General features: G+C 45.5%; 1 protein-coding gene across 6 annotated transcripts in view; it reads right to left on the bottom strand.

Moving 5' to 3' along the window:
• The window catches only part of LOC147904850 (SET domain-containing protein), a 158,805-nt gene that overhangs the window by 10,772 nt on the left and 126,610 nt on the right, over positions 1–21,423 (bottom strand). For all 6 annotated transcript variants that reach the window (XM_087388705.1, XM_087388697.1, XM_087388714.1 and 3 more), the window contains one exon: positions 3,231–3,482. In XM_087388705.1, the coding sequence (XP_087244831.1) occupies positions 3,231–3,482 (252 nt within the window). The remainder of the gene's footprint in view (positions 1–3,230; positions 3,483–21,423) is intronic.

The following is a 21,423-nucleotide window of genomic DNA, read 5'->3' as shown; positions in this document are numbered from 1 at the left end:
CTTAAGAAAATATGTTTGGTGCTAATTGGAAAAACTGACAGTCTAGAAGCCACAAATGTGGTATTAATGGGTGAGAAGACACATGTGGACAAAGTCCTTGCTGAAGTGAAGAAGCAGGGGGCGGGGGGGGCGGGGGGGGAAAGATACAAGAGGAGTGGAAGAAAGAGAAACATGAGATTTTGGACTGGTTTTTCAGCCTCCTTCAGCTGAATTTCGTTTTTTTTCATAACTCCTCACCTGTTTGGATTGCTGCACTCTCTCTCTACACACACACACATGGGCACGCGTGCACACACACACACACACACACACACACACACACAAATCTCTCTCTCTCTCTCTCTCTCTCTCTCTCTCTCTTTCATTATACAAGCAACCCCTCAAATTGAGTGGGACTTAAAGGACATAGTTTGTGCTGCCCAAGTTGGGACACAAGCAAAAGCGGTTCTCATTGATATGATGGCAAGAAGCAAGGTTCTCAAGCAAACCAATAAGCTGAGAGGCACCAAGATATGGATTTAGGAGGAGCTCACCTCAACTCAGCTCAAGATGAAAGCCATAGAATTGAGCAAAGTGAGGGACGCTTGCAAAGAAGGAAAATGGGCTGTTTATAGAGATGGAAAACCACTTATCAAAGACTTCAAATCCAAACCCAAAGATTCTCAGTCTTAAACTAATGTAATGCAGGCCGATTATCTTTCGTAGATGCTATATGCACTACCAAGAGACTCTCAGTCTATAAGTGATGTTGGTATTTATCGTCTCATAGGCCTGTGACGCCTCCTCTAGATGATAATACATCTCTATCTCTCTCTCTCTCTCACACACACACATTCATGTGTGTGTGTGTGCACGCGCGCGCGTGGAGAGAGAGAGAAAGAGAGAGAGAGAGAGAGAGAGAGAGAGAGAGAGAGAGAGAAAGAAAGAAAGAAAGTTTATTAAAGTCTTCGGGAGACCGTGAAGGTCTATGAGACTAAAGATAACTGATACAATGAGCATAACGATGGTGGTCTCAAAACGGGCCAACCAACCGTTTCTACAAAAAAGAGGTTATGAAGGACTATGTGTCTAGTCCTAATACAAAAAATATGTGTCTACCTCCAGATGATACAAAGAAGAAGAAGGGGGGGGCACAAAAAAATGGGGTAGAGGGGGGAGATACAGTATACATGTACAGGTGGTGATCGTCAGAGACCAATCATAGAGGGGCCGTCAAATGGGAAGTCGGAAAAAACCCTGTGATAGATGATTGGCCTCTGACGTCACGCGGCCTAGTCGAGCTCGGTCGTCGGGGGCGACGGGTGGCCCTGTGGATGAGAGCAACGGTAACCCCAGTGGGGCGGGCCGAGAGCAGAGACGCGATGTCATGGACCTGGATGTGTGAGTCTGTCCGCTGACGCAGTTGTCGTGGCTCTGGCTCTCGCTCACGTCCGCGTCGTCGGCTAGACTGAAAGAGGTATCCTGTGACTGAAAGAAGTCAGTGATAGGCCGCTGGGTGTCCTCACGCTGTGTGTGCTGCTCGTGTCGCTGTGCTCGGAGAGAAGTATCTCGGTGGCGGGTCATCTCATGTAAGAAAGCGGCTAGGCACCGCTGATCCGGGAATTGTAGCATGTGTGGGAGGGAGCCGAATCCGTTGCGGAAGAGGCAGTGGTATCGGCCTCGAATGGCATAATAGATAGGACATCTGAAAGCAAAATGCTCCTCCGACTCGATCTCCTGTAAGTCGCAAAGTGGGCAAAGGCGGTCCTCTCGTGGGATACCCTCTGCGCGTCCACTCTCGATCCGTAGTCGGTGTGACGAGACCCTAAACTGACCGAGGGAGATCCGGAGCGCATGTGGTAGATGAAGTTGTGTGTAACCCGGAGGTGTGATGAAACCCTTCTGTGAGATCTGGAGGCAGTGTCGGCGGTAGAAGTCGAGCTTCACAGGAAGCTCGGAGTGAAGAAACCATGTCCGCCAGGTGTGGAGCTGGAGCAGATCCGCCCGAATGAGCCGGTTGACCTCCTAGTCAGTGGGGGAGAGAGGAGATGGTGGAGCGTCGAGGCTGTACTGAAAAGGAGGCAACCGGTCTAAGTCGAGGCCCAGTCGGGTGAACCAACTGGAAAGACGACTATACCAGCATCGCTGGTCCCCATCAATGGATAAGGCCATAGAGGAGGATAGGGCTAACCAAGGTAGGCGGAGGCGACCGTCAGCGGAGGAGCCAAAATCCCTGACTCTGTGGAGGTAGGTGATAGCCTGAAAAGCCGCATCAAGCTGTAGGGGTGAGGCGCCGAACTCTGCTAGAATGATCTGGTGTGGTACCGATGGTTTACTACGGATCATCCGAGCAAACATCAATATCTGCAGGCGCTCAACTCGAGCCCACTCTGTGTCTGAAAGGTCGACTCCCCACCAAGGGCTACCATACATGCCTGCTGGGCGGACCAAAGAATCAAAAAGGAGAGACTTGGTCAGCGGGTCCTGGAAGTGGGAGTGGTAGCACTGTCGCTCTAGTCTGGCAAGAGCGGCGTATCCCTAGCTGATCCTAGCCTGCATGGCCGGGCGCATCGTGAAGATCGGGCCTGAGAAGACAACGCCCAAGTATGTGCAGGAGTCAACTATCTCAACAGGGTCGCCGGCAAAGAGGAACTGCTCTCGGTGCATAGCGGGTATGGAAGTGTTGAAGATCATCACCTTGGTTTTCCCAAGGTTGACCACCATATGCTACTCCACAGCCATGAATTACTAGTTGGCTGCTAGCACCTCAACTATTGACCAGCTCGTGTTGCTGTGTTGGTTGACAGTCTCCTCCTAGCCATATGCTACTCCACAGCCATGAATTACTAGTTGGCAGCTAGCACCTCAACTAATGACCAGCTCGTGTTGCTTCGTTGGTTGACAGTTTCCTTCTAGCCAATAGCTACCCTTTCTTCTTGTGCACTTTCTTGACCTACTCATGTATCTTTTTCTTAGTCTACGCCCCATGTTTACAGAGCTTCACATGACTACATTCATGGAATTCAAAGAAAATAGTACATTTAACAATAGGATTGTCAAATTATGATAAATTATACTAGAAATACAAATCAGAATCAGCGTCAAGATTTTTCTCCCCATTCCAACACCAGAGATTTGAAGTACAGTTCGCCTATGGGTAGTAAAAAAATGCCGGGTTTAAAAAGAAAATCCTAGCTGTCTTCATTTTCTGGAAGATAAAACAAGGCACACAAATGGCAAGAAACAATTACCTCTTGAAGCATAGACATGACAACCTGCAGATTATTCTCTTTCATGGCCACAACCCGCAATGCCGCAAGTGTTTCTTCAGGGAAAACACATTGATCTTGATACGTGGGAAGCTTTCGATTCCCACTCCAGCTGTAACTAGAGGGTACCATCTCTTCTCTTGGCTCCCTCTTGTTCAGAAATGTAGTTATCTCTTCTCTATAAAAGCCTTTCTTTAGCAAAGCAGTTGGAAGTAGCCACCGTAAAGACAACATCTACACCATTCACAAAAGCCATCAGAATTTATATTTTACCCTGGCAAGATTCTCTCTCAGCCAAGCCCGCTTCTCTCCGCTCAGCCCAGCCTTCTCCTCCCTGCTCAGCTCTGCTCCTCTCTGCTCAGCCCAGCCCCACTTCCCTCCGCTCAGCCCAGCCCTCGCCGCTTAGCTTCACTCCGTCCTGCCTCCCTCCTAGAGTGAAGCTCTGGACTGGGAGGGTGCCCCACCCAGTCAAGGGGTTAGGACAATTGGGGTCCAGGAGAGAAGAGGCTAGGAGGACAACAGCAGCACGAACAAGGATCTTTGAGAAAGAAGCTATGCACTGGCAGCCCTGAATACTCCTCCTTTTACAAATACGTACTACACCAGGCAATCTACCAAACTCCAGCCCAAGCCAAGCCCACTTCCCTCCACTCAGCCCAGCCCTTGCCACTTAGCTGCACTCCGTCCTCCCCCCCTACAAGAGTAAATCTCTGGACTGGGAGGGTGCCCCACCCTGTCATGGGGTTAGGAAAATTGGGTCCAAGAGAGAAGAGGCTAGGAGGACAACAGCAGCACGAACAAGGATCTAGGAGAAAGAAGCTATGCACAGGAAGCACTGAACACTCCTGAACTTTTACAAATACCTACTACACCAGGCAATCTACCAAACTCCAGCAGGACTCAAGGGGTTTATTCTTGCAAAATGCAGGAGGAACAGATCTGTCTACTACAGCTACGTAAATGGAGTAGAACATCAACAAGATGGACAAAGGAGGAGAGGAAGCAGTAGCTAAAGAGAAGGTGCTTGAACCTATGGTAAGTAGAATCTGGGAGATGGAGAAGGAGAAAGGCAATGTACCACTACTGGAATGCAATGCATCTCCTACTTCACAGTTGGTTTCTACTGTGAAAACAGAGATGAGGTCAATAAAAACAGAAGTGATAGTAGAAGTGGGCACAAAAGTTAACAAAAATGACATCTAAGTAGAGATCACAAAGAATCAGGTGACAGCCAATAATGCTTTTCTATTAGAATCGGGGGATTAGCAGACGGATCAGGGAATCTTTCGGAAGTAGTGTTTGAGACGAGAGACGAAGAAAGTCAGTAATTTCATAGGAAGGATACCCTACAATGATTGAAACCATGAAGATATATCAAGCAGAAGGGAGTACACACTCAGTTTTGTTGCAGGGGCAAAGAAGCAAAAGTAAAGATCATGAGACAGACTAACAAACTGAAAGACACGAACATACAGATAGCATGAGACCTTACTCTGAACCATAAAAATCCACGGAACTTAAAGGCTGTCTATAGACATGGCAAAGCACTTATTAGGGACCTCAAGCCTAAACTCTTGTAATAGAAATCTTTCTCCCTTTTTGCTTCAATTTGCCTCTACCACGTAGCAAAAGTTAGGAATGCCATGTAATAATCTTGGAGGGGCTCCATGTACCCCTACAGAGATGCCATGTATGTACTCCCACCTGGACTTTTTATGTAATGGTTACCTTTTTGGTCCCATAGATCATTTTTGTCTTCAGCATACGTTAATAGAACTTTCCTTCTTTCTTTCTTTCATTCTATCTATTTATCAATCAATCACATGCACACTTTTTTTTTGCATGAAATCCACATGTATTATATTACAAGAAACTATGAAACTGTCCCCGTAAAAAGAGGGGACAAGCAGTTACAACATCAAAAGATCTCATTATAGGACAAAAAGTAGGATAATCCAGATCCTATGCATGCAGGCAGTCAAAGAATGATTACCATAGAGAAACATGGAAGAAATGATACTTAGATAGGATTACGGTCCTTCTATAGAGTCCATAGTGCCCAAAAACGGACCCAATGAAAGAAAGATCAAATCCCTACCTGACAATATGAACACCAAACATCCAGAATAGCTTGCCAAAAGTAGCTGTAGGGAAACAAGCTGTAAGTCATTGTTGAAGCATAAATCACAAGAATCCGGGCAATGACAAAATAAGCGAGGCATAGATTCACACACGCGAGCGCACACACACACACACACACTTTTTTTTTTTTGGTGGTAAACCCATGAGAGGTATATTACCAGCAAGATTTACATGAGGGTCTCAAAAACAGAGAGCCTCAACAGGAAATCAAAAGCAAAGAGAAACTATTTCCAGGCATGACTGAGGAAGATCTCCTTGATGGCAAGCATCATAGATAGATTGCCGTAGGGAGAGTCTGAAATATTCATAAGATTGCAAGAACGGATTCCCAAAATATCTCATGTTGTGATCCTGCCATATGGTCCAAAAAGCCCAATATCTGACCCAGTACAAAAATAAAGAGTAATGGACCAAGGTTGTAGGAAGTCTGCCAAAAAGCCAAAAATGTTTCCCAAAAGGAGAGTTAGGGAAACGAAGGCGAAGCAACATGGAAATTTTGCATATGAAGGTCTTAGTGTTGGAGCACATCCAAAACAAATGAGGCACCGTTTCAGAAGGGGCCATGCATCGAAGACAAGAAGCAGATTACACGATTGGCAGTTACACCCGGTGGGCTCAAATTCTCGTCCTGTTACTCTTTCTGACCTAATGGTTAGGACGACATACTCTTTCCTCCAGCCGTCACCATGGATTCACTTACATGCTAATTCTCTTTGGCATATGGCAAAATCACTTGCTTGGTGGCGAAAGAATCTCCGCAATTTATGGAGGAGCAAATTGCCTCTCAAGCAAAAGCTTTTCCTATGGCGTTGTCTTACAGGAACCTTATCCATGGGGGTCACTCTGGCACACACACACACACACATGTAAAGGTACATGTATATGTACATAGACACACATACTAGATAGATACTCATACTGACAATGTACATAGACACACATACTAGATAGATACTCATACTGACAAGGGAGTACGAGGGCTAGGAGAGAGAGCAATATTTCCCACTCATATCCTCAGTCACAGGTCACTATCACAAGCACGATGTGTGTGTGTGTGTGTGGGTGTGTGTGTGTGTGTGTATGTGTCTGTACATATGCTAGAAAAGAAAGACCCGCAGATGCCAAGCGCCGTCCTTCTCAGCCTGCATCACAAGATGATGAGCTTACTATGGAAGCTCAATATGTGTTTGATACACTTAAGGATGACTTTCAGCAGTCACGACAGGAATGGGGCAAACCAGTTCCAGAGGTCACATACAAATTGAAATTGCCCTCCCTTGTGAATCCTCTCAGGAAGCTATCTCAAACCGCGGTAATAATTTTCTTTCCAGGAAGAATCCCAGCAGCCAGAGATGTTGCGCAATGGATCAAGTCCATCCTTGGAGGATGCTTGGAAGAGGGTGTCTATTTTGCATCCAGAGGCTTTTATGAGGTGCACTTATCAGATCCCTTGTGCAAGTAGAGGCTACTTGAGCTTTCTCCCCTCTTCTACGGGAAGCAGATGGTACATGCCATGCCTTGGTCCCCAAACAAGGATTACCAAAGTCTTATATGACATCATTGTCCTGTATGGGTTGAGGTTGTTAACTTCCCGGATTATATGCATGAAGAATTGCCTCGCCTGGCTACTTCATTGGGACAGGTCATTTGTCCTCCACGCCCCATGGGAAATCGTAACAGATTCTGCATCCTCTGGGACACTGACACACCTACCCCTCCTTCTATTGCAGTGGAAGTTGAGGGTGTGCAATTGGGGAAAACGTTTTTTTAATTGAAATGGGGTGTGTTTGCAGGCGCTTGCTTTACCTGCCACAAGTTTGGGCATCTAGCCTCTGAATGCCCAATGGTTCTGCATCAACCCCCTCCTAATGCTTTGCCGCCCCAGACACGGGAAAAGAATGAGAATTTGCAAGCTAAGGCAGCAAATCAAAATGGAGCAAAGAATGCTAAACAAATTAATCACGTGCAATCACTTGCTGGAAAAGGAAAAGAAAAAGAAAAAGAGAAGATGAAGGAATCTGTGGGGACAGATCGGGATGGTTTTCAATAGCCTAAGAAGGTGGTTGCATTGAAGCAACGCCCCTTTCAATCTCGTCAATGGGATGCTTCTTCTTCCTCACCACGACAGGCTTCCACTTCAGCTCCTGTCCTTCAAAATTGGGTGGGGGTTTTGAAGAAGGGCATCCCCATATGTGATTCTGAAGAAGGGGAGAATGCTATATCTTTCATGGATCATGAAGGCATGCAACCCATGTAGGCAGAGGCTTTGCCTCTCTGATAGTTTCATACTTATACTTTCCTGTATATATCTCTTTCATGCATCAGACACTTAAGTGCTTTACATACAATGTACAGAGCCTCTGCAATGTCTCAAAGTGGAGGCTTTTCTGGAATTATGTATATAAAATGCAGCCAGATATTGTTTGTTTGCAAGAGCATAATCAACACTCTAAGGCTGGTCATCATGATCACTTTGGCGGCTATGATATATATTATGCTGGCACCACTACCTACTCAGGTGTATGCATAATGGTTAGACATGAGCTGAAGCCTCAGTTAGCATTCAATGACAGCAGTGGCCGATGGATAGTCATACAATGTAATGTCAATGGTGACATTCTTGAGTTTGCATCAGTCTATGCCTCCTAGACCTCTGCCATGAGGGCTTTTTTATGGGATTCTTTAAGCAAATATCCATGGAAATCCAATGCATTTATCTGTGGAGATTTTAATAATTCCCCTCTACCGAGAGATAGCACCACTTCAAGATCTCATATGCTATCATCGGAAAGACAGAAATGGGATAACATGCTTCTTTCTGTGCAGGCTGAAGATTTATGGCTGCTTCTACAAGGGTCAATGCCTGGATATACTTTTCATCATAATGCATTTACTACATACTGGGCAAGGCTTGACAGATGGTATTTGTTTTATCCACGACAATATGCAGATTTTAGCCTTCATCTCCTCATAGATTTCTCATTGGGCTTGTCAGATCATGCCCCATTATGGATAAATCTGCAATTTGGTATGCCACTGGATGATTTGCCGGCTCTTTCCAACAGATTACTGCATGTTAATCAGGCTTATCTCCGACATCAATATTTCCAGCAAATGATCAGACTTGCAATTCATCCTTTGCCTTTGCGTGCCCAGGAGGACATGAATTATGCTTGGGATAGTTTTGTCTCTCGTATACAGAATGTCATTAGGGAGTATGGAAACTCGCACATGGCTACATGGAGGAATGAGGTCAAATGGGCAAAAAGGACAGCACAACAATTGACTGAATTTTCACATTTAAGGCCTCTCTCTGAATCAGAAAACGATTCCCTCTCACAAGCCCGGATCAAACTGACTGATAATGATAAGAGGAAATTGCACAAATGGCAGATTAGAGCAAGAATGAAGCCCCTCATGGATAAGGGCTGCTCATCAAAAGCCTTCTTCCAGGGCCTGCATGCTACTCGAAAGAAAAACTCATGTCTAAGGGTAAGGAAGCTAGATGGCTCTTGGACGCACTCTTTCTCTGATCTCCAAGATGAATGCCAAAATTACTTCCAGAATTGTTCTCTACCCCTGGCTCCCCATCAAATCAAATGACTGATGCGAGGACTGAATTTCTTCAATATGTTTCTGAGATAGTGGAAATGGATGATGCTCTTACATTCGAGAGACCTTTTACTGACACAGAACTTGATAATGCATTGTCCCACCTCGGCAAATACAAGTCCCCTGCCTGGGATGGTCTTACGGTGGAATTTTATATTTCCTTTTGGGATGATTTGAAAGATGTTCTCTTACAAATGATCAATGTTGCCTGGCAAGAAAATCAATTGCCGCATCTTTGGAAGCATGGCATAATCAAACTTGTGCCCTAAAAAAAAATGTGTGATCATATGTCAGATTGGAGGCCTATTACTTTGATGCCTGTAGTTTACAAACTCATTGCCAAATGATTGTGTATAGGCTTCATGGGATACTGAATGCGGGCCTTCATCCTCATCAGTATGGGTTTGTGCCGCGAAGACAAATCCATGACAATATCTCCAACTCCAATGCATTGACTGCAATTGAATATGCTAAGTACTTGCATCAAGATGTGCTCATATTGTAGGTAGATATCACTAAGGCATTTGACACTGTTCAACGGGATTTTATCTCTCAAACCATCACAAAGTTGGGCTTTGGTCCCAAGATAGCAAATGCAATTTATTGGCTTTATTCTGGCTCTACCTCTCAGTGCATTCTTGGGAGTCATCTATCTCGGTCATGGACATTGGGTAGATCAGTCAGACAAGGCTGCCCCCTTAGTGCTCTCTTCTATGCCATTGCAACCCATCCCCTCTTGATGTATCTTGATCATCTTACAAACACAGGACAGATGACTAGTCTTAAAATCCCTGGGGTTGCATCTTTCTTGGCACAGGCATATGCTAATGATTCCTTCTTTATGCCACAGTTTTCTCCCCGGGAAGTCCGCATGCTTATGACCACATTATCATTGTATGGATTAGCAGCGGGATTGCATGTCAACTTTGACAAATCCAAGTTGCTTCCCCTGAAAGAATGTGACTGGCATTCTATTCTCTGGCCAGGTCAAGTAGTGCATTCCAAAGATGTAGTCAAGCATTTGGGATATCCTATAGGATGGCATATCACCAGGAAGCAGCAGCTAAAATGGATCTTCCAAAGACGTCAACATAAATTGGAATATTGGAAAATTTCCACTTGGCCACTTCATGTCAGGCTCAGAATAGTACAGTCTATTGTAATGTCTTATGTTCAATTCTTTTTGCCTTTGCTACATTGGTCCTCTAGAGATATTTCAGCCTTTATGTCTCAAGCTATGGAGCTATTATGGAGGACAAAAACTGCTGTGAAAGCATTGAGACTGCTGAAGATGGAAATGGTGTGCTCTCCTAGGATGCATGGGGGACTTAATGTTCTCAATATCAGATATCATGTACTTGCAAGGAAGGCGACTATGCTCCATACTTTTTTCCGTCAACAATAGCCATGGACTTGTATGATAGCATCCATGTGTATCAACATGAGGACATCTGCTTATGGCCATTGGACTATTGATTATTGGGAGGTTGTCATTGGGAGATTTGTAGGGAAGATTCCTGGCTGCCCTTTCTCTACTGCTCTGATACTTGACTGGAAACAAGTACTTTCTAAGGTCAAATGGGCTCCTGATAATCGCTCGGGGACAAACTCAATGAGGAAAGAAAGTATTCATTGCAGTGCCATCTTTGACATTCCACTTGCTTTACAGGAACCTGTTCGGGCATTAGATACATCAATGATGTGGTAGATGATCAGGGCTATGTCTTCTCTTTTCCTTAGGCCACTGCCTCCTATGCATTGGGAATGCATCATAGGTTGATATGGAAGAAAATTGCTGATCTATTGCATCCTTTTCTACCTATTCGTCCTGTGGCTGACACAGACAGGCTTATGGATTGGCAATTGCACCCCTCTGCTACATGCACTCATCCTATTCCTCTGCCTGTTTTGACCTCCATCAAAGCCTACAAGCTTCTTCAGCCTGCCCCATGGATTCATCAATATGCTAATACTCTGTGGCATATCTGGCAGCCCCTCTCACGGTGGCGAAAGAATCTCCGAATATTATGGAGGTGTAAAATGCCTTTGAAACAAAGACTTTTTCTTTGGAGATACATGACCAGCACATTGTCAGTGGGAATCACACTTGCCAAACGTCACATTGCACCACCCACATGTTTACGGTGTCAGGCTCCTTCAGAGACTGTCCCTCATTTGCTTTGGCACTGCCCGTCTTCTCGGAACCTCCTTGGGAAAATTTCAGATCATCTTTGCCTCCGTTTCCCGAGTCACAGATTTGGGAAACATTTTTGGTTATTTGGTAGATTTATGAGGTATTTATCTCAATACTCACTATTTCTCTCATGGGTGAGATATTGGGCTCTTTGGACAATCTGGGATGAGCATAATTTGGCATACTTGGGCCGCCAGATTCACAAGTCATATGAATCTTTCAGAGCCTCATTGCGGCAATCTTTATATGATGCCTGCCATGAGGGTGATATACATGCTTCTTGCATAGAGCTTTTCTTTTTATGCTTCTAATCTTTGGGATACTCTCCATTTTGGAGACTTCCCATCTTGTAAAGTTATGAGAATATAAATACAATGCACTGGATTTTACCCAAAAAAAAAAAAAAGTGTGTGTGTGTGTGTGTTTGTGTGGGGTGTGTGTGTGTGTGTGTGTGTGTGTGTGTGTGAGGAGATATTTTGGAAAAGTAAATCTCACAAAAAGGCTTTGCGACTACTTCCCATGCAGTCTGTTTGTTCTCCTAAGACTCATGGGGGACTAAATATTCTCAATCTTCAGTTTCATATGTTGGCAAGAAAGAGCACTATGATTGCTGATTTTTTTCAGCAAAAACAGCCATGGGCTATTATGTTAGCAGCTATGTGTGGAAACATGAAGTCCCACGCATATGGGCATTGGATTACAGATCACTGGGAAGCAGTCATGACCACATTTCAAGGGAAAATTCTTGGCTGCCCTGTTTCTACTGCTTTTATTCATGATTGGAAGAGAATTCTCTCTTATGCTAAATGGTTAGGTGCTTCCTCCCATCATGGTAGTTCTCTTCGTTTGAAAAGCATCCATTGGAGCAAGGTGTTTGAATCGCCTCTTGCTTTACACGCACCTATTAAAGCATATAATCTTATGAAATTGGGCATAAGATTTGTTGGAGATGTGGTGGATCAACATGGTTATGTGCTTTCATTTCCACAAGCTTGTAGGACATTCCCCTTGGGTCTGCATCATAGGCCCATTTGGAGAATACTTACAACTATGTTGCAGCCATTTGTTCCTGTTCCTCCGCGGTTTGTACATGACAAATTACTGGACTGGAATCTGACTTCCTTGTCTCCTGCTACCAATTCACTTTCAATGCATAATTTGACATCCTCGATGGTCTACAGATTTCTTCTTCCACCGCCATGGATTGATAAGTGAAGGGGGAAGAGAAGAGGGAGAAGAACAACAGGGAGAGAGTGAGAGAGAGGAGTGACACTAAAGATGCGGGTGTGAAGTGATGAGCCACACCACAAACTCATAGGTTTTATTAGGATTAGGTTTTTCCCCCTATGACTGTCTTAAGACAGTCATAGGTGTCATATCTTTAATAAAGGGGTGGCAATGTGCCTAAGAGAAGAGGGAGAAGAACAACAGGGAGAGAGTGAGAGAGAGGAGTGACACTAAAGATGCGGGTGTGAAGTGATGAGCCACACCACAAACTCATAGGTTTTATTAGGATTAGGTTTTTCCCCCTATGACTGTCTTAAGACAGTCATAGGTGTCATATCTTTAATAAAGGGGTGGCAATGTGCATTTACCCCAACAACCTCCCACCTAAAGGCCAATATGCCTAAAGGGGAGAAAAGAATAAAAATTACAGCAATATACAGTTACTGTATACAAGACCATAAAATAAGAGTGGTCTCATCCTAATCCCATGATGTGGCGGCAATGTGCAAACCGCTCTGTAGGCAAGCTCTTAGTGAGCAAATCTGCAGGATTATCATCAGTATGCACTTTCACAAGCTCAAGTCGCTTGTCTTCCAGTACCTCCCTGATGAAATGATATTTCACATCTATGTGCTTGGTCTTTTGATGAAAGACCGGATTCTTTGCTAACATGATAGCACTCTGACTATCACAATGCAAGACTGGCATATCTCCTGTAATGCCCAAATCTCCCACCAGCCGAGTAAGCCATATTGCTTCCTTGCAAGCCTCAGTGGCTGCAACATATTCAGCTTCAGTAGTTGACAGTGCAACGCATTTCTGCAACCGAGACACCCATGATATAGCACCTCCTGCAAATGTGAAAATATAACCGGTAGTAGATTTCCGGTTATCTGCATTCCCTGCATAGTCTGAATCTGTAAAACCATGCACCAATGCATCCTGCCTACCATAGCATATGCACAAGTCTTTGGTACCCTTGAGATACCTCAAGACACCTTTCACTGCTTCCCAGTGCCGCTTGCCTGGATTTGCCATATATCTGCTGATGACTCCCACCGCAAAAGCAATATCCGGACGAGTGGCAACCATGGCATACATCAAAGAACCAACTGCAGATGCATACGGAACCTTGGCCATTTCAGCCTTATCATCATCTGATCTGGGGCTGTCCTTACTGTTGAGTTTTAAATGTGGAGGCAACGGGGTACTAATTGACTTCCCCCCCTCCATTTTAAACCTCTGCAGTACTTTGTCAATGTACTCCTTCTGTGACAGAAACAAAAGTCCCTTGGACCTGTCACGAGTAATCCGCATGCCAAGAATATGGTTTGCATCACCCAAGTCTTTCATGTCAAAAGACTTATGCAGTTGTTTCTTCAAAGCACTAATCTCCTGCTGAGATTTACTGGCAATCAGCATGTCATCCACATATAGAATGAGTAGCATCAAACTGCCATCCTTTGCCCGTTTGGTGTACAAGCAATGATCGGTCTCACACCTATGATACCCTTGGGACTGCATGAAGGCATCAAACTTCTTGTACCATTCTCTTGGCGCCTGCTTGAGTCCATACAAGCTCCTTTTGAGCTTACACACAAGCTGCTCTTTCCCTTTAACAGCATATCCCTCTGGCTGACTCATATAGATCTCATCATGGAGATCTCCGTGAAGAAAAGCAGTCTTCACATCCATCTGACATAAATCCATGTCCTCATGAGCAACAAGAGCTAACACTGCTCTCAAAGTAGTCATCTTGACTACAGGGGAAAAGATCTCATCAAAGTCAATGCCCTTCTCCTGCTTAAATCCCTTGGCAACCAATCTGGCCTTATACCTCGGTAAAGCATTTGAATCCACTTTGACTTTGTAAACCCACTTGCATGGCAAAACCTTTCTGCCTGCAGGTAGCTGCACCAAGTCCCATGTATCATTTTGAAGTAGGGAGTCCATTTCTGACTGCATGGCTTTCTCCCACTTCCTTTTCTCTGTTCTTCCCATAGCTTCCTTGAAGCTGGAAGGCTCACCACAATCTATCAGCATAATAAAATCAGCCACATTATTGGCTCCTGGGACAAACCTGTCAGGAGGCCATTGTACACGGGTGCTCCTCCTAACAAAATGTTCCGGATTATGCTGCTGTCCAGCCTGTTCGTCATGCATGACGGGTGGCTGTACCACCATATTTGGCTGTTCTACAGCCCCATTTGCTGGCATATTCTGTGGTGCATCATTGGCAAAATTATCTGGCTGATTTTCAGCCTGTATACCCTCTTGAACAGGGTTATCTGCAGCAGCCTGCTGCTGCATATTAATGGGCATTCTTTGCTGTCCAACATCATCATAAACAACCCTCCTGTATTCCACAGGTTGCACGGGTTCTTTGTGTACACTATCCTCTTTAAAGATGACATCATTGCTGCGTATAATCTTCCGTTTGACGGGATCCCATAACCTGTACCCCATTTCACCTTCGTCACCATAACCCATAAAGATGCATCTAAAAGACTTTGGCTCCAGTTTGGTGCGCAGTTCTTTGCGTACATGAGCAAAGCACTCGCAGCCAAACACACGTAAGTGCTTATATGAGGGTGGCTTGCCAGACCACACCTCCTCTGGCATTTTCAACTCCAAAGCCTTGTTTGGCGACCTGTTAATAATGTGAACTGCTGTTTGCACGGCTTCTGCCCAAAAGCCATGGGGCAATGCAGCATAAGACAACATACATCGAACCTTCTCCTGAATAGTTCGATTCATCCGCTCACTCACACCATTTTGAGATGCATTATGAGGGGCTGTGAGTTCTTGTTTAATGCCCTTAGCTTCGCAAAACTGTACAAAAGCATGTGACACATACTCACCCCCATTATCGGATCTGAGGCATTTCAGCCTGCGACCTGTCCGATTCTCAACCTGAGCGACAAACTTCTTGAAAGCATCTAAGGCATCGCTTTTATGCTTCAAGAAATAGACCCACACTTTGCGTGTGGCATCATCAATAAAAGTAATGAAATACTTTGCACCCCCTAGTGATAACTGTGGCATTTCACACAAATCAGTGTGCACTAGATCAAGCGGTGCTCTATTTTGGGGAGTTCTCCTCTTATGAGGAGTCATAGAATGCTTGCCAAATATGCAATGATCACAAGTAGGCAAATCTGAAAATGAAAGAGACGGCAGATAACCCAAACGTGACAGTTCTTGCATTCCTTTAACGGACATGTGTCCCAACCGGCTATGCCACAATGAAACCTTTGGCAGCTCGGTTATGGCAACAACATGATTACCTACACTGGAAACATAAAGAGGGTACAAGGTATCACTCTTATAACCCTCAGCCACTACAACCTGGCCATCAGTAATCACCCATTTGGAATCCCCAAATGTGGTGTGGTAACCACTGTCATCCAACAAGCCAGTGCTAATCAGATTTTTCTTGATTTGTGGCACATGGCGAACACCATCAAGCATAAATGTGCGTCCATCAGGGAATACTATCTGTATATTGCCAATCCCTGCAATCTGACATGCATAGTTGTTCCCAAGGTGAACAACTCCATGAGTACCTGTGTAGGAAGTAAACCACTCCCTATGAGGAGTAACATGAAAAGAAGCACCTGAATCCAAGAGCCAGGTGTGCATGTCATGGCCATCAATAACCAAAGTATGTGCAATTACAGCAGAAGAGCATAAAACATCATGTCTGTCACTGTCACTGTCCTCTGCTGCAACATTCACTGCATCCAAGTCATCTACCTTGGACTTGCCTTTGCCTTTGCTTCCACTGCCTGCATCCTTTGCTTCAGCCTTCTTGGCTTTCTGATCCCGTATAAACTTGAAGCACTTAGACTTCACATGTCCCTTCTTGCCACAATAAAAGCATTCAATATCCTTTTTACCACGGGACTGACTGCGGGATTTGGACTTACTAGCAGATCTCCCCTTCTGCTGAGTCCTGCCTCTTTCCTGTACCTGCAAAGCATTTGAAGACTTGCTGCCCGCATTATTTTTCCTGCTCATCTCCTCCATGAGGAGAGAGCTCTCTACATCAGCATATATAAGAGTGACATTTGAATTAGACAAGGTGGTCTTGAAAGTGTCCCAACTCTCAGGAAGGGTACACAACAAGAAAGTAGCCTTGAACTCCTCATCAAGGTTCAACCCCTGTGCAATCAGCTGTGTAAAGATGGCATTGAACTCACTCAAGTGTGAGGTCATAGCTGTACCTTCCTTCATGCGAAGATCAACCAGCTTCTTCAACCAATACACCTTACTGGCTGAACTCTTTTGGGCATACAACTCTGCTAGCCTCTGCCATACACCATAAGAGGTCTTTTCAGCTTGAACATTGTACACAAGAGAATCACTGAGAGTAAGCATGATAGCAGCCCTCGCGGACAAATCTAGCTCCTCCCATTCATCATCTGACATCCCAGATGGCTTGACACCCTTCACCCTTATGGGCTTAGAAATCTTCTTAAGCAGAAGTACATTCAAACACTGTTCTGCCCATAATGCATAATTGTGTGCCCCTTCCAATTTCTTTATGTTCAGAATTGATGATTCACTTCCCCCTGATGCCATATCAGATAAGGAAAGTACCTGACTCCCTGTAAGTTTAAAAAAAAGGACTGAATAAAATTCTGATTTCTCAGAAAAAACCTGCTCTATCAAGAGCCAGGAGCACTCACAATAGTGCTGTTTTTTACTGTCAGAAAATCTGCAGCAAAACAGAAAATTCCCTCCAGTTACTGTACCTTCTGACACACTGTACCGTGCTCAAATAGGCATAAAAACAGTAATTTCAGAATGCTGCAGCTGCTCCACAAGTGCTTTAACAGTGCATCATCAGCTGACAAAGCACAAAACACTGCTGTCCTGATCACTTCTCCCACCTCAGATGAGGTATTGCACTGATTTAATATGCATAAACAACTTGGCATACACTGTTTTGTTCACTGAAAAAGAGGCTCCAGACACTTCAGCCTGTCACAAACCTGCAACAGAAAATGGGATAAATCCCAAGCAATCACCCTTCTGCCAAGGGGATAAAAGGCATCTGAAGATATCTGACAGTAACCCAAGTGCTCTCAAGCAAAATCTGGGCAAAAGCCCCTTGATTTAACACCTGTACCAAGTGAAAAACACCTCAACACTGAGGTAGCAAAGAAAATACAGCGCTCTCCTGGCACTTTCACCTGACAATGCAATGCATAAACAGCCCTATGTACACAATAACAACACAGATCCCAACGTACAAACACTGAAGAGAAAATCTTTTGAACACTGTCAACGATGGACAGTTAGGGACCGAGTAAACTCGATGCGCCCTGGCCAAACGTGGCTCAACTGAGATTTTCCAAGGTGTCGTACACAAAATGTGACCTGTAGAAATGTCACTGAATACACTGCGGAAACAAGACCAATGTGGGCTCCCTGGCTCCACACTGCCTCAAGGCATACACTGCATAAGCTTCCAGGCAAAAGCCCTTTGAAAATGTCACCCAAAAGCTGAGATTTGCACTCAGCAAAAGCATAAAAATCCTCTGCAAAATCAAGGCATTACCTTCCCGAAACAAGATAACTGTGCAACCACCACACACTGTGGTACTAGTCACCTCAAGCACGAGGGACAAGAGTGTACTTGCTGTACCTCAAAAAAAAAAAAAAAAAACACAATTGAAGGACTGAACAGCCGGGAATGCTCTCTCTTTGCCTTCTTTCCCCAAAGAAAAATGCTGTACTTGCTGTACCTGTGTACTGGCAGCACTGTACCTGCTGTACCTGTGTACTTGTGCAGGGTACGAAATCCCAGAACAGAGAGAGAAAGAAAAAACAATTTCTGAAATGCTCTTCCCTAATGCAGCTCCCTGTCAAAGAAGTTCCTGACGCTGCTCCCTGTACGTACGGCAGCGTCCGTACAGTACGGACGCCTGTACGGAGTCCGTACGGCGGTACGGACGGCCGTACGGCCGTACACGTGCGCGCCTGCGCGCCGCCCTATGCGAAGCCCGGAGGCTTTAGCAGCTAGCTGCTGCTGTGCAGCTGTTGACGCTGCTCAGCGCCGCCCTGCTGCAACCCGCGATGCGTCCTGCGCTCCTGCCCGCGCTGTCCCGCTGGCCCGCGCTGCTGCGCTGCCGCTGCAGCTGCCCGCGCTACGCCCTGGCTGCTGCCCTTGCTGTCCCGCTGGCCCGCGCTGCCTGCGCAATGCTAAGGGCACGAAGCCCGAGGGGAGGGGGAAGGGTAGAGAGAGGGGTAGGCAGGGGTAGGGGGGGAAGTGAGGCTGGCTCTGATACCAGTTGAAGGGGGAAGAGAAGAGGGAGAAGAACAACAGGGAGAGAGTGAGAGAGAGGAGTGACACTAAAGATGCGGGTGTGAAGTGATGAGCCACACCACAAACTCATAGGTTTTATTAGGATTAGGTTTTTCCCCCTATGACTATCTTAAGACAGTCATAGGTGTCATATCTTTAATAAAGGGGTGGCAATGTGCCTTTACCCCAACAATAAGCATGCCAACACTCTTTGGAATTTGGATAGGCCTTTATCTTGGTGGCAATCAAAACTCAAAAAATTTTGGAAAGCTAAATTGCCATTGAAACAGAGGCTTTTCTTTTGGAGATGTATAGTGGGAGCTTTTTCCATTGGGGTGAAATTGGAAGCACGTTGTATTGCTTCCTCTTCCTGCCCCCGTTGCTCTCATCACCGTGAGACAGCTCCCCATTTGTTATAGTCTTGCCCGCACTCTCGGATATTGATCACTCATGTCTCTCATTTGCTGCAGCTTCGGTTTCCCTCTATCAGATTCGGGAAACTATTCTGGATGTTTAGATGCTTCTCATCTCAGATGTCTCCATTCCTCCTTTTCTTTCACTGGGCTCGTTTTTGGGTACTATGGACTGTTTGGACATAGAGATTGCATTTTAGGATGGGACAACAGTTTCCTCAGGCATATGCTTTCTTCATAATGTCCCTCAAGCAATCTTTATATGATAGTTATGCTCCGAGGGACTTGGATGCTACTAGCCTTGAAGTGTTTTCTCATTGTTTTTGAGTTTTTCCATTAGGCTCTCTTTTGGAGTCTAATGTCATGTACATTGATTTCATGTTAATTTTATAGTTACTGGTTTCACAAAAAAAAAGTGTGTGTGAGGATTCGTTTTCGTCGTGTGTGTGCGATGGAGCCCTCCTTCTCTCCCTCCCTGTTTCCGTCCGTACCATCCCCGTCCGTACCATCGTCGTCCGTACAATCCCCGTCCATACAATCCCTGACCCTGCCGGCTCCTCTGTCTTCAGTTCAGTTGCCGTCAACTGTACGGTTTTTCGTACCGCTGACGTGCAGGATGCTACCTTCCGTACTGCCGCCCTTACAATCTCCCGCGCAGTCTCTCGTACTCTTCCCGTACCCTGTGGACCCCCCCGTACAACCCTCCGTTCCTGCTGTACGGACTTCCGTACAGGCTGTACGGCAGACCGTACAACCTGCACAGTCCCCTCTCTCTTTTGTTTTCTCGGCCTCGGGACCTCCTTCTGCCTCTGCTCCTACTCGTGTGTGCCTTCGCCGAAAGCATGGTGGTCTGCCTGCCTCCCCTTTCATCAAATCGGCAAAGCTGGATAATTCTGATGGCCCTTCTTCTTCTCTCCAGTTGGATCTTCTTCGACAATTGTGCTCTGCCTCTATTACAGAAGTTCTTTCATCGAGTTTCCCGCTTGTTTGTTCCTTGGATTCTGCCCTTTTGGTCTCTAGTCTTCGACAGGCTCAACAATTTGGAGTCTGCCTATACTTCATGGGTAGGGTTTTATTTTCAGCTCAGCTTCATCATTGGGCTGATGTTGCAGTGGGTCTGGATTGTATTTCTTCCTTTGTCTTTCTAGGCAAAGGATTTTACTATGCCCAATGCACTTCGACTGAGGTGGTAGAGCGCCTTGTCAATGATGCTGGCGTTCCTAGAGCAGGTTTCTTTGCCTATGTTATGCCCTGGGATCCGCTTTTCGATCCTTCTGCAACACTTCTGACTCACTGTCCGGTTTGGATTACTCTCAAAGCGCTGCCTGTGTCTCTTTTTCAGCATCTTCGAACTCTTGCAGCTTTTTTGGGAAGGCCTCTCCATATTCTGAGACAAGAGTTCTTGCAAGCCTCCCGTGATGTTCGTCTTTGCATCCTGTGGGATATGACGCAGCCCGTGCCATCTACTTTGGATCTTGATTTGGGATTTGCTCATCCGATGCGCATCAAGCTCCATTTTGCATCTTTCCCCACTGCATGTTATCGCTGCCGACAGGTTGGTCATTTTGCACATGTTTGCCCTTCTATATTCAGGCCCATACCACCTGCTCCTTCTTCAGCTGTCAAGGTTACTCTCCCTTCTCCTTCGGTTTCTGCTATGGCTTCTTTGGCAAAGCCCTCTACCGATCCGAAGTACTACTGGAGAAAGGTTGATAAATCACAGGCAAATCCTCCCGTGATGTTCGTCTTTGCATCCTGTGGGATATGACGCAGCCCGTGCCATCTACTTTGGATCTTGATTTGGGATTTGCTCATCCGATGCGCATCAAGCTCCATTTTGCATCTTTCCCCACTGCATGTTATCGCTGCCGACAGGTTGGTCATTTTGCACGTGCTTGCCCTTCTATATTCAGGCCCATACCACCTGCTCCTTCTTCAGCTGTCAAGGTTACTCTCCCTTCTCCTTCGGTTTCTGCTATGGCTTCTTTGGCAAAGCCCTCTACCGATCCGAAGCACTACTGGAGAAAGGTTGATAAATCACAGGCAAATCCTCCTCTTGCTGAAGAAGCTCAGGATTGCACCATTGTTGAGCACCATTAGTTTTCTTCTACTCAGGATATGGATGTACCCCTTGCAGAGGGCAATTTACAGGATGACATGCATGCTCTCTCTCAGGATACCACCCCTGCTTTTACTCAGATTGATCCTCCGAATGAAGCTCAAATGCTGAACCCTGCTTCATCAGATGCAGCTTCTTCATCGGAAGATACGGAT

The sequence above is a fragment of the Dipteris shenzhenensis genome, chromosome 2, assembly GCF_047967505.1.
Source record: "Dipteris shenzhenensis isolate YYH24624 ecotype China chromosome 2, Dip_SZ_1.0, whole genome shotgun sequence".
In the NCBI taxonomy this organism is placed as follows: domain Eukaryota; kingdom Viridiplantae; phylum Streptophyta; class Polypodiopsida; order Gleicheniales; family Dipteridaceae; genus Dipteris; species Dipteris shenzhenensis.
Note: the sequence above shows the minus strand (reverse complement) of the source record. Positions and strands in the feature narration are given on the sequence as shown.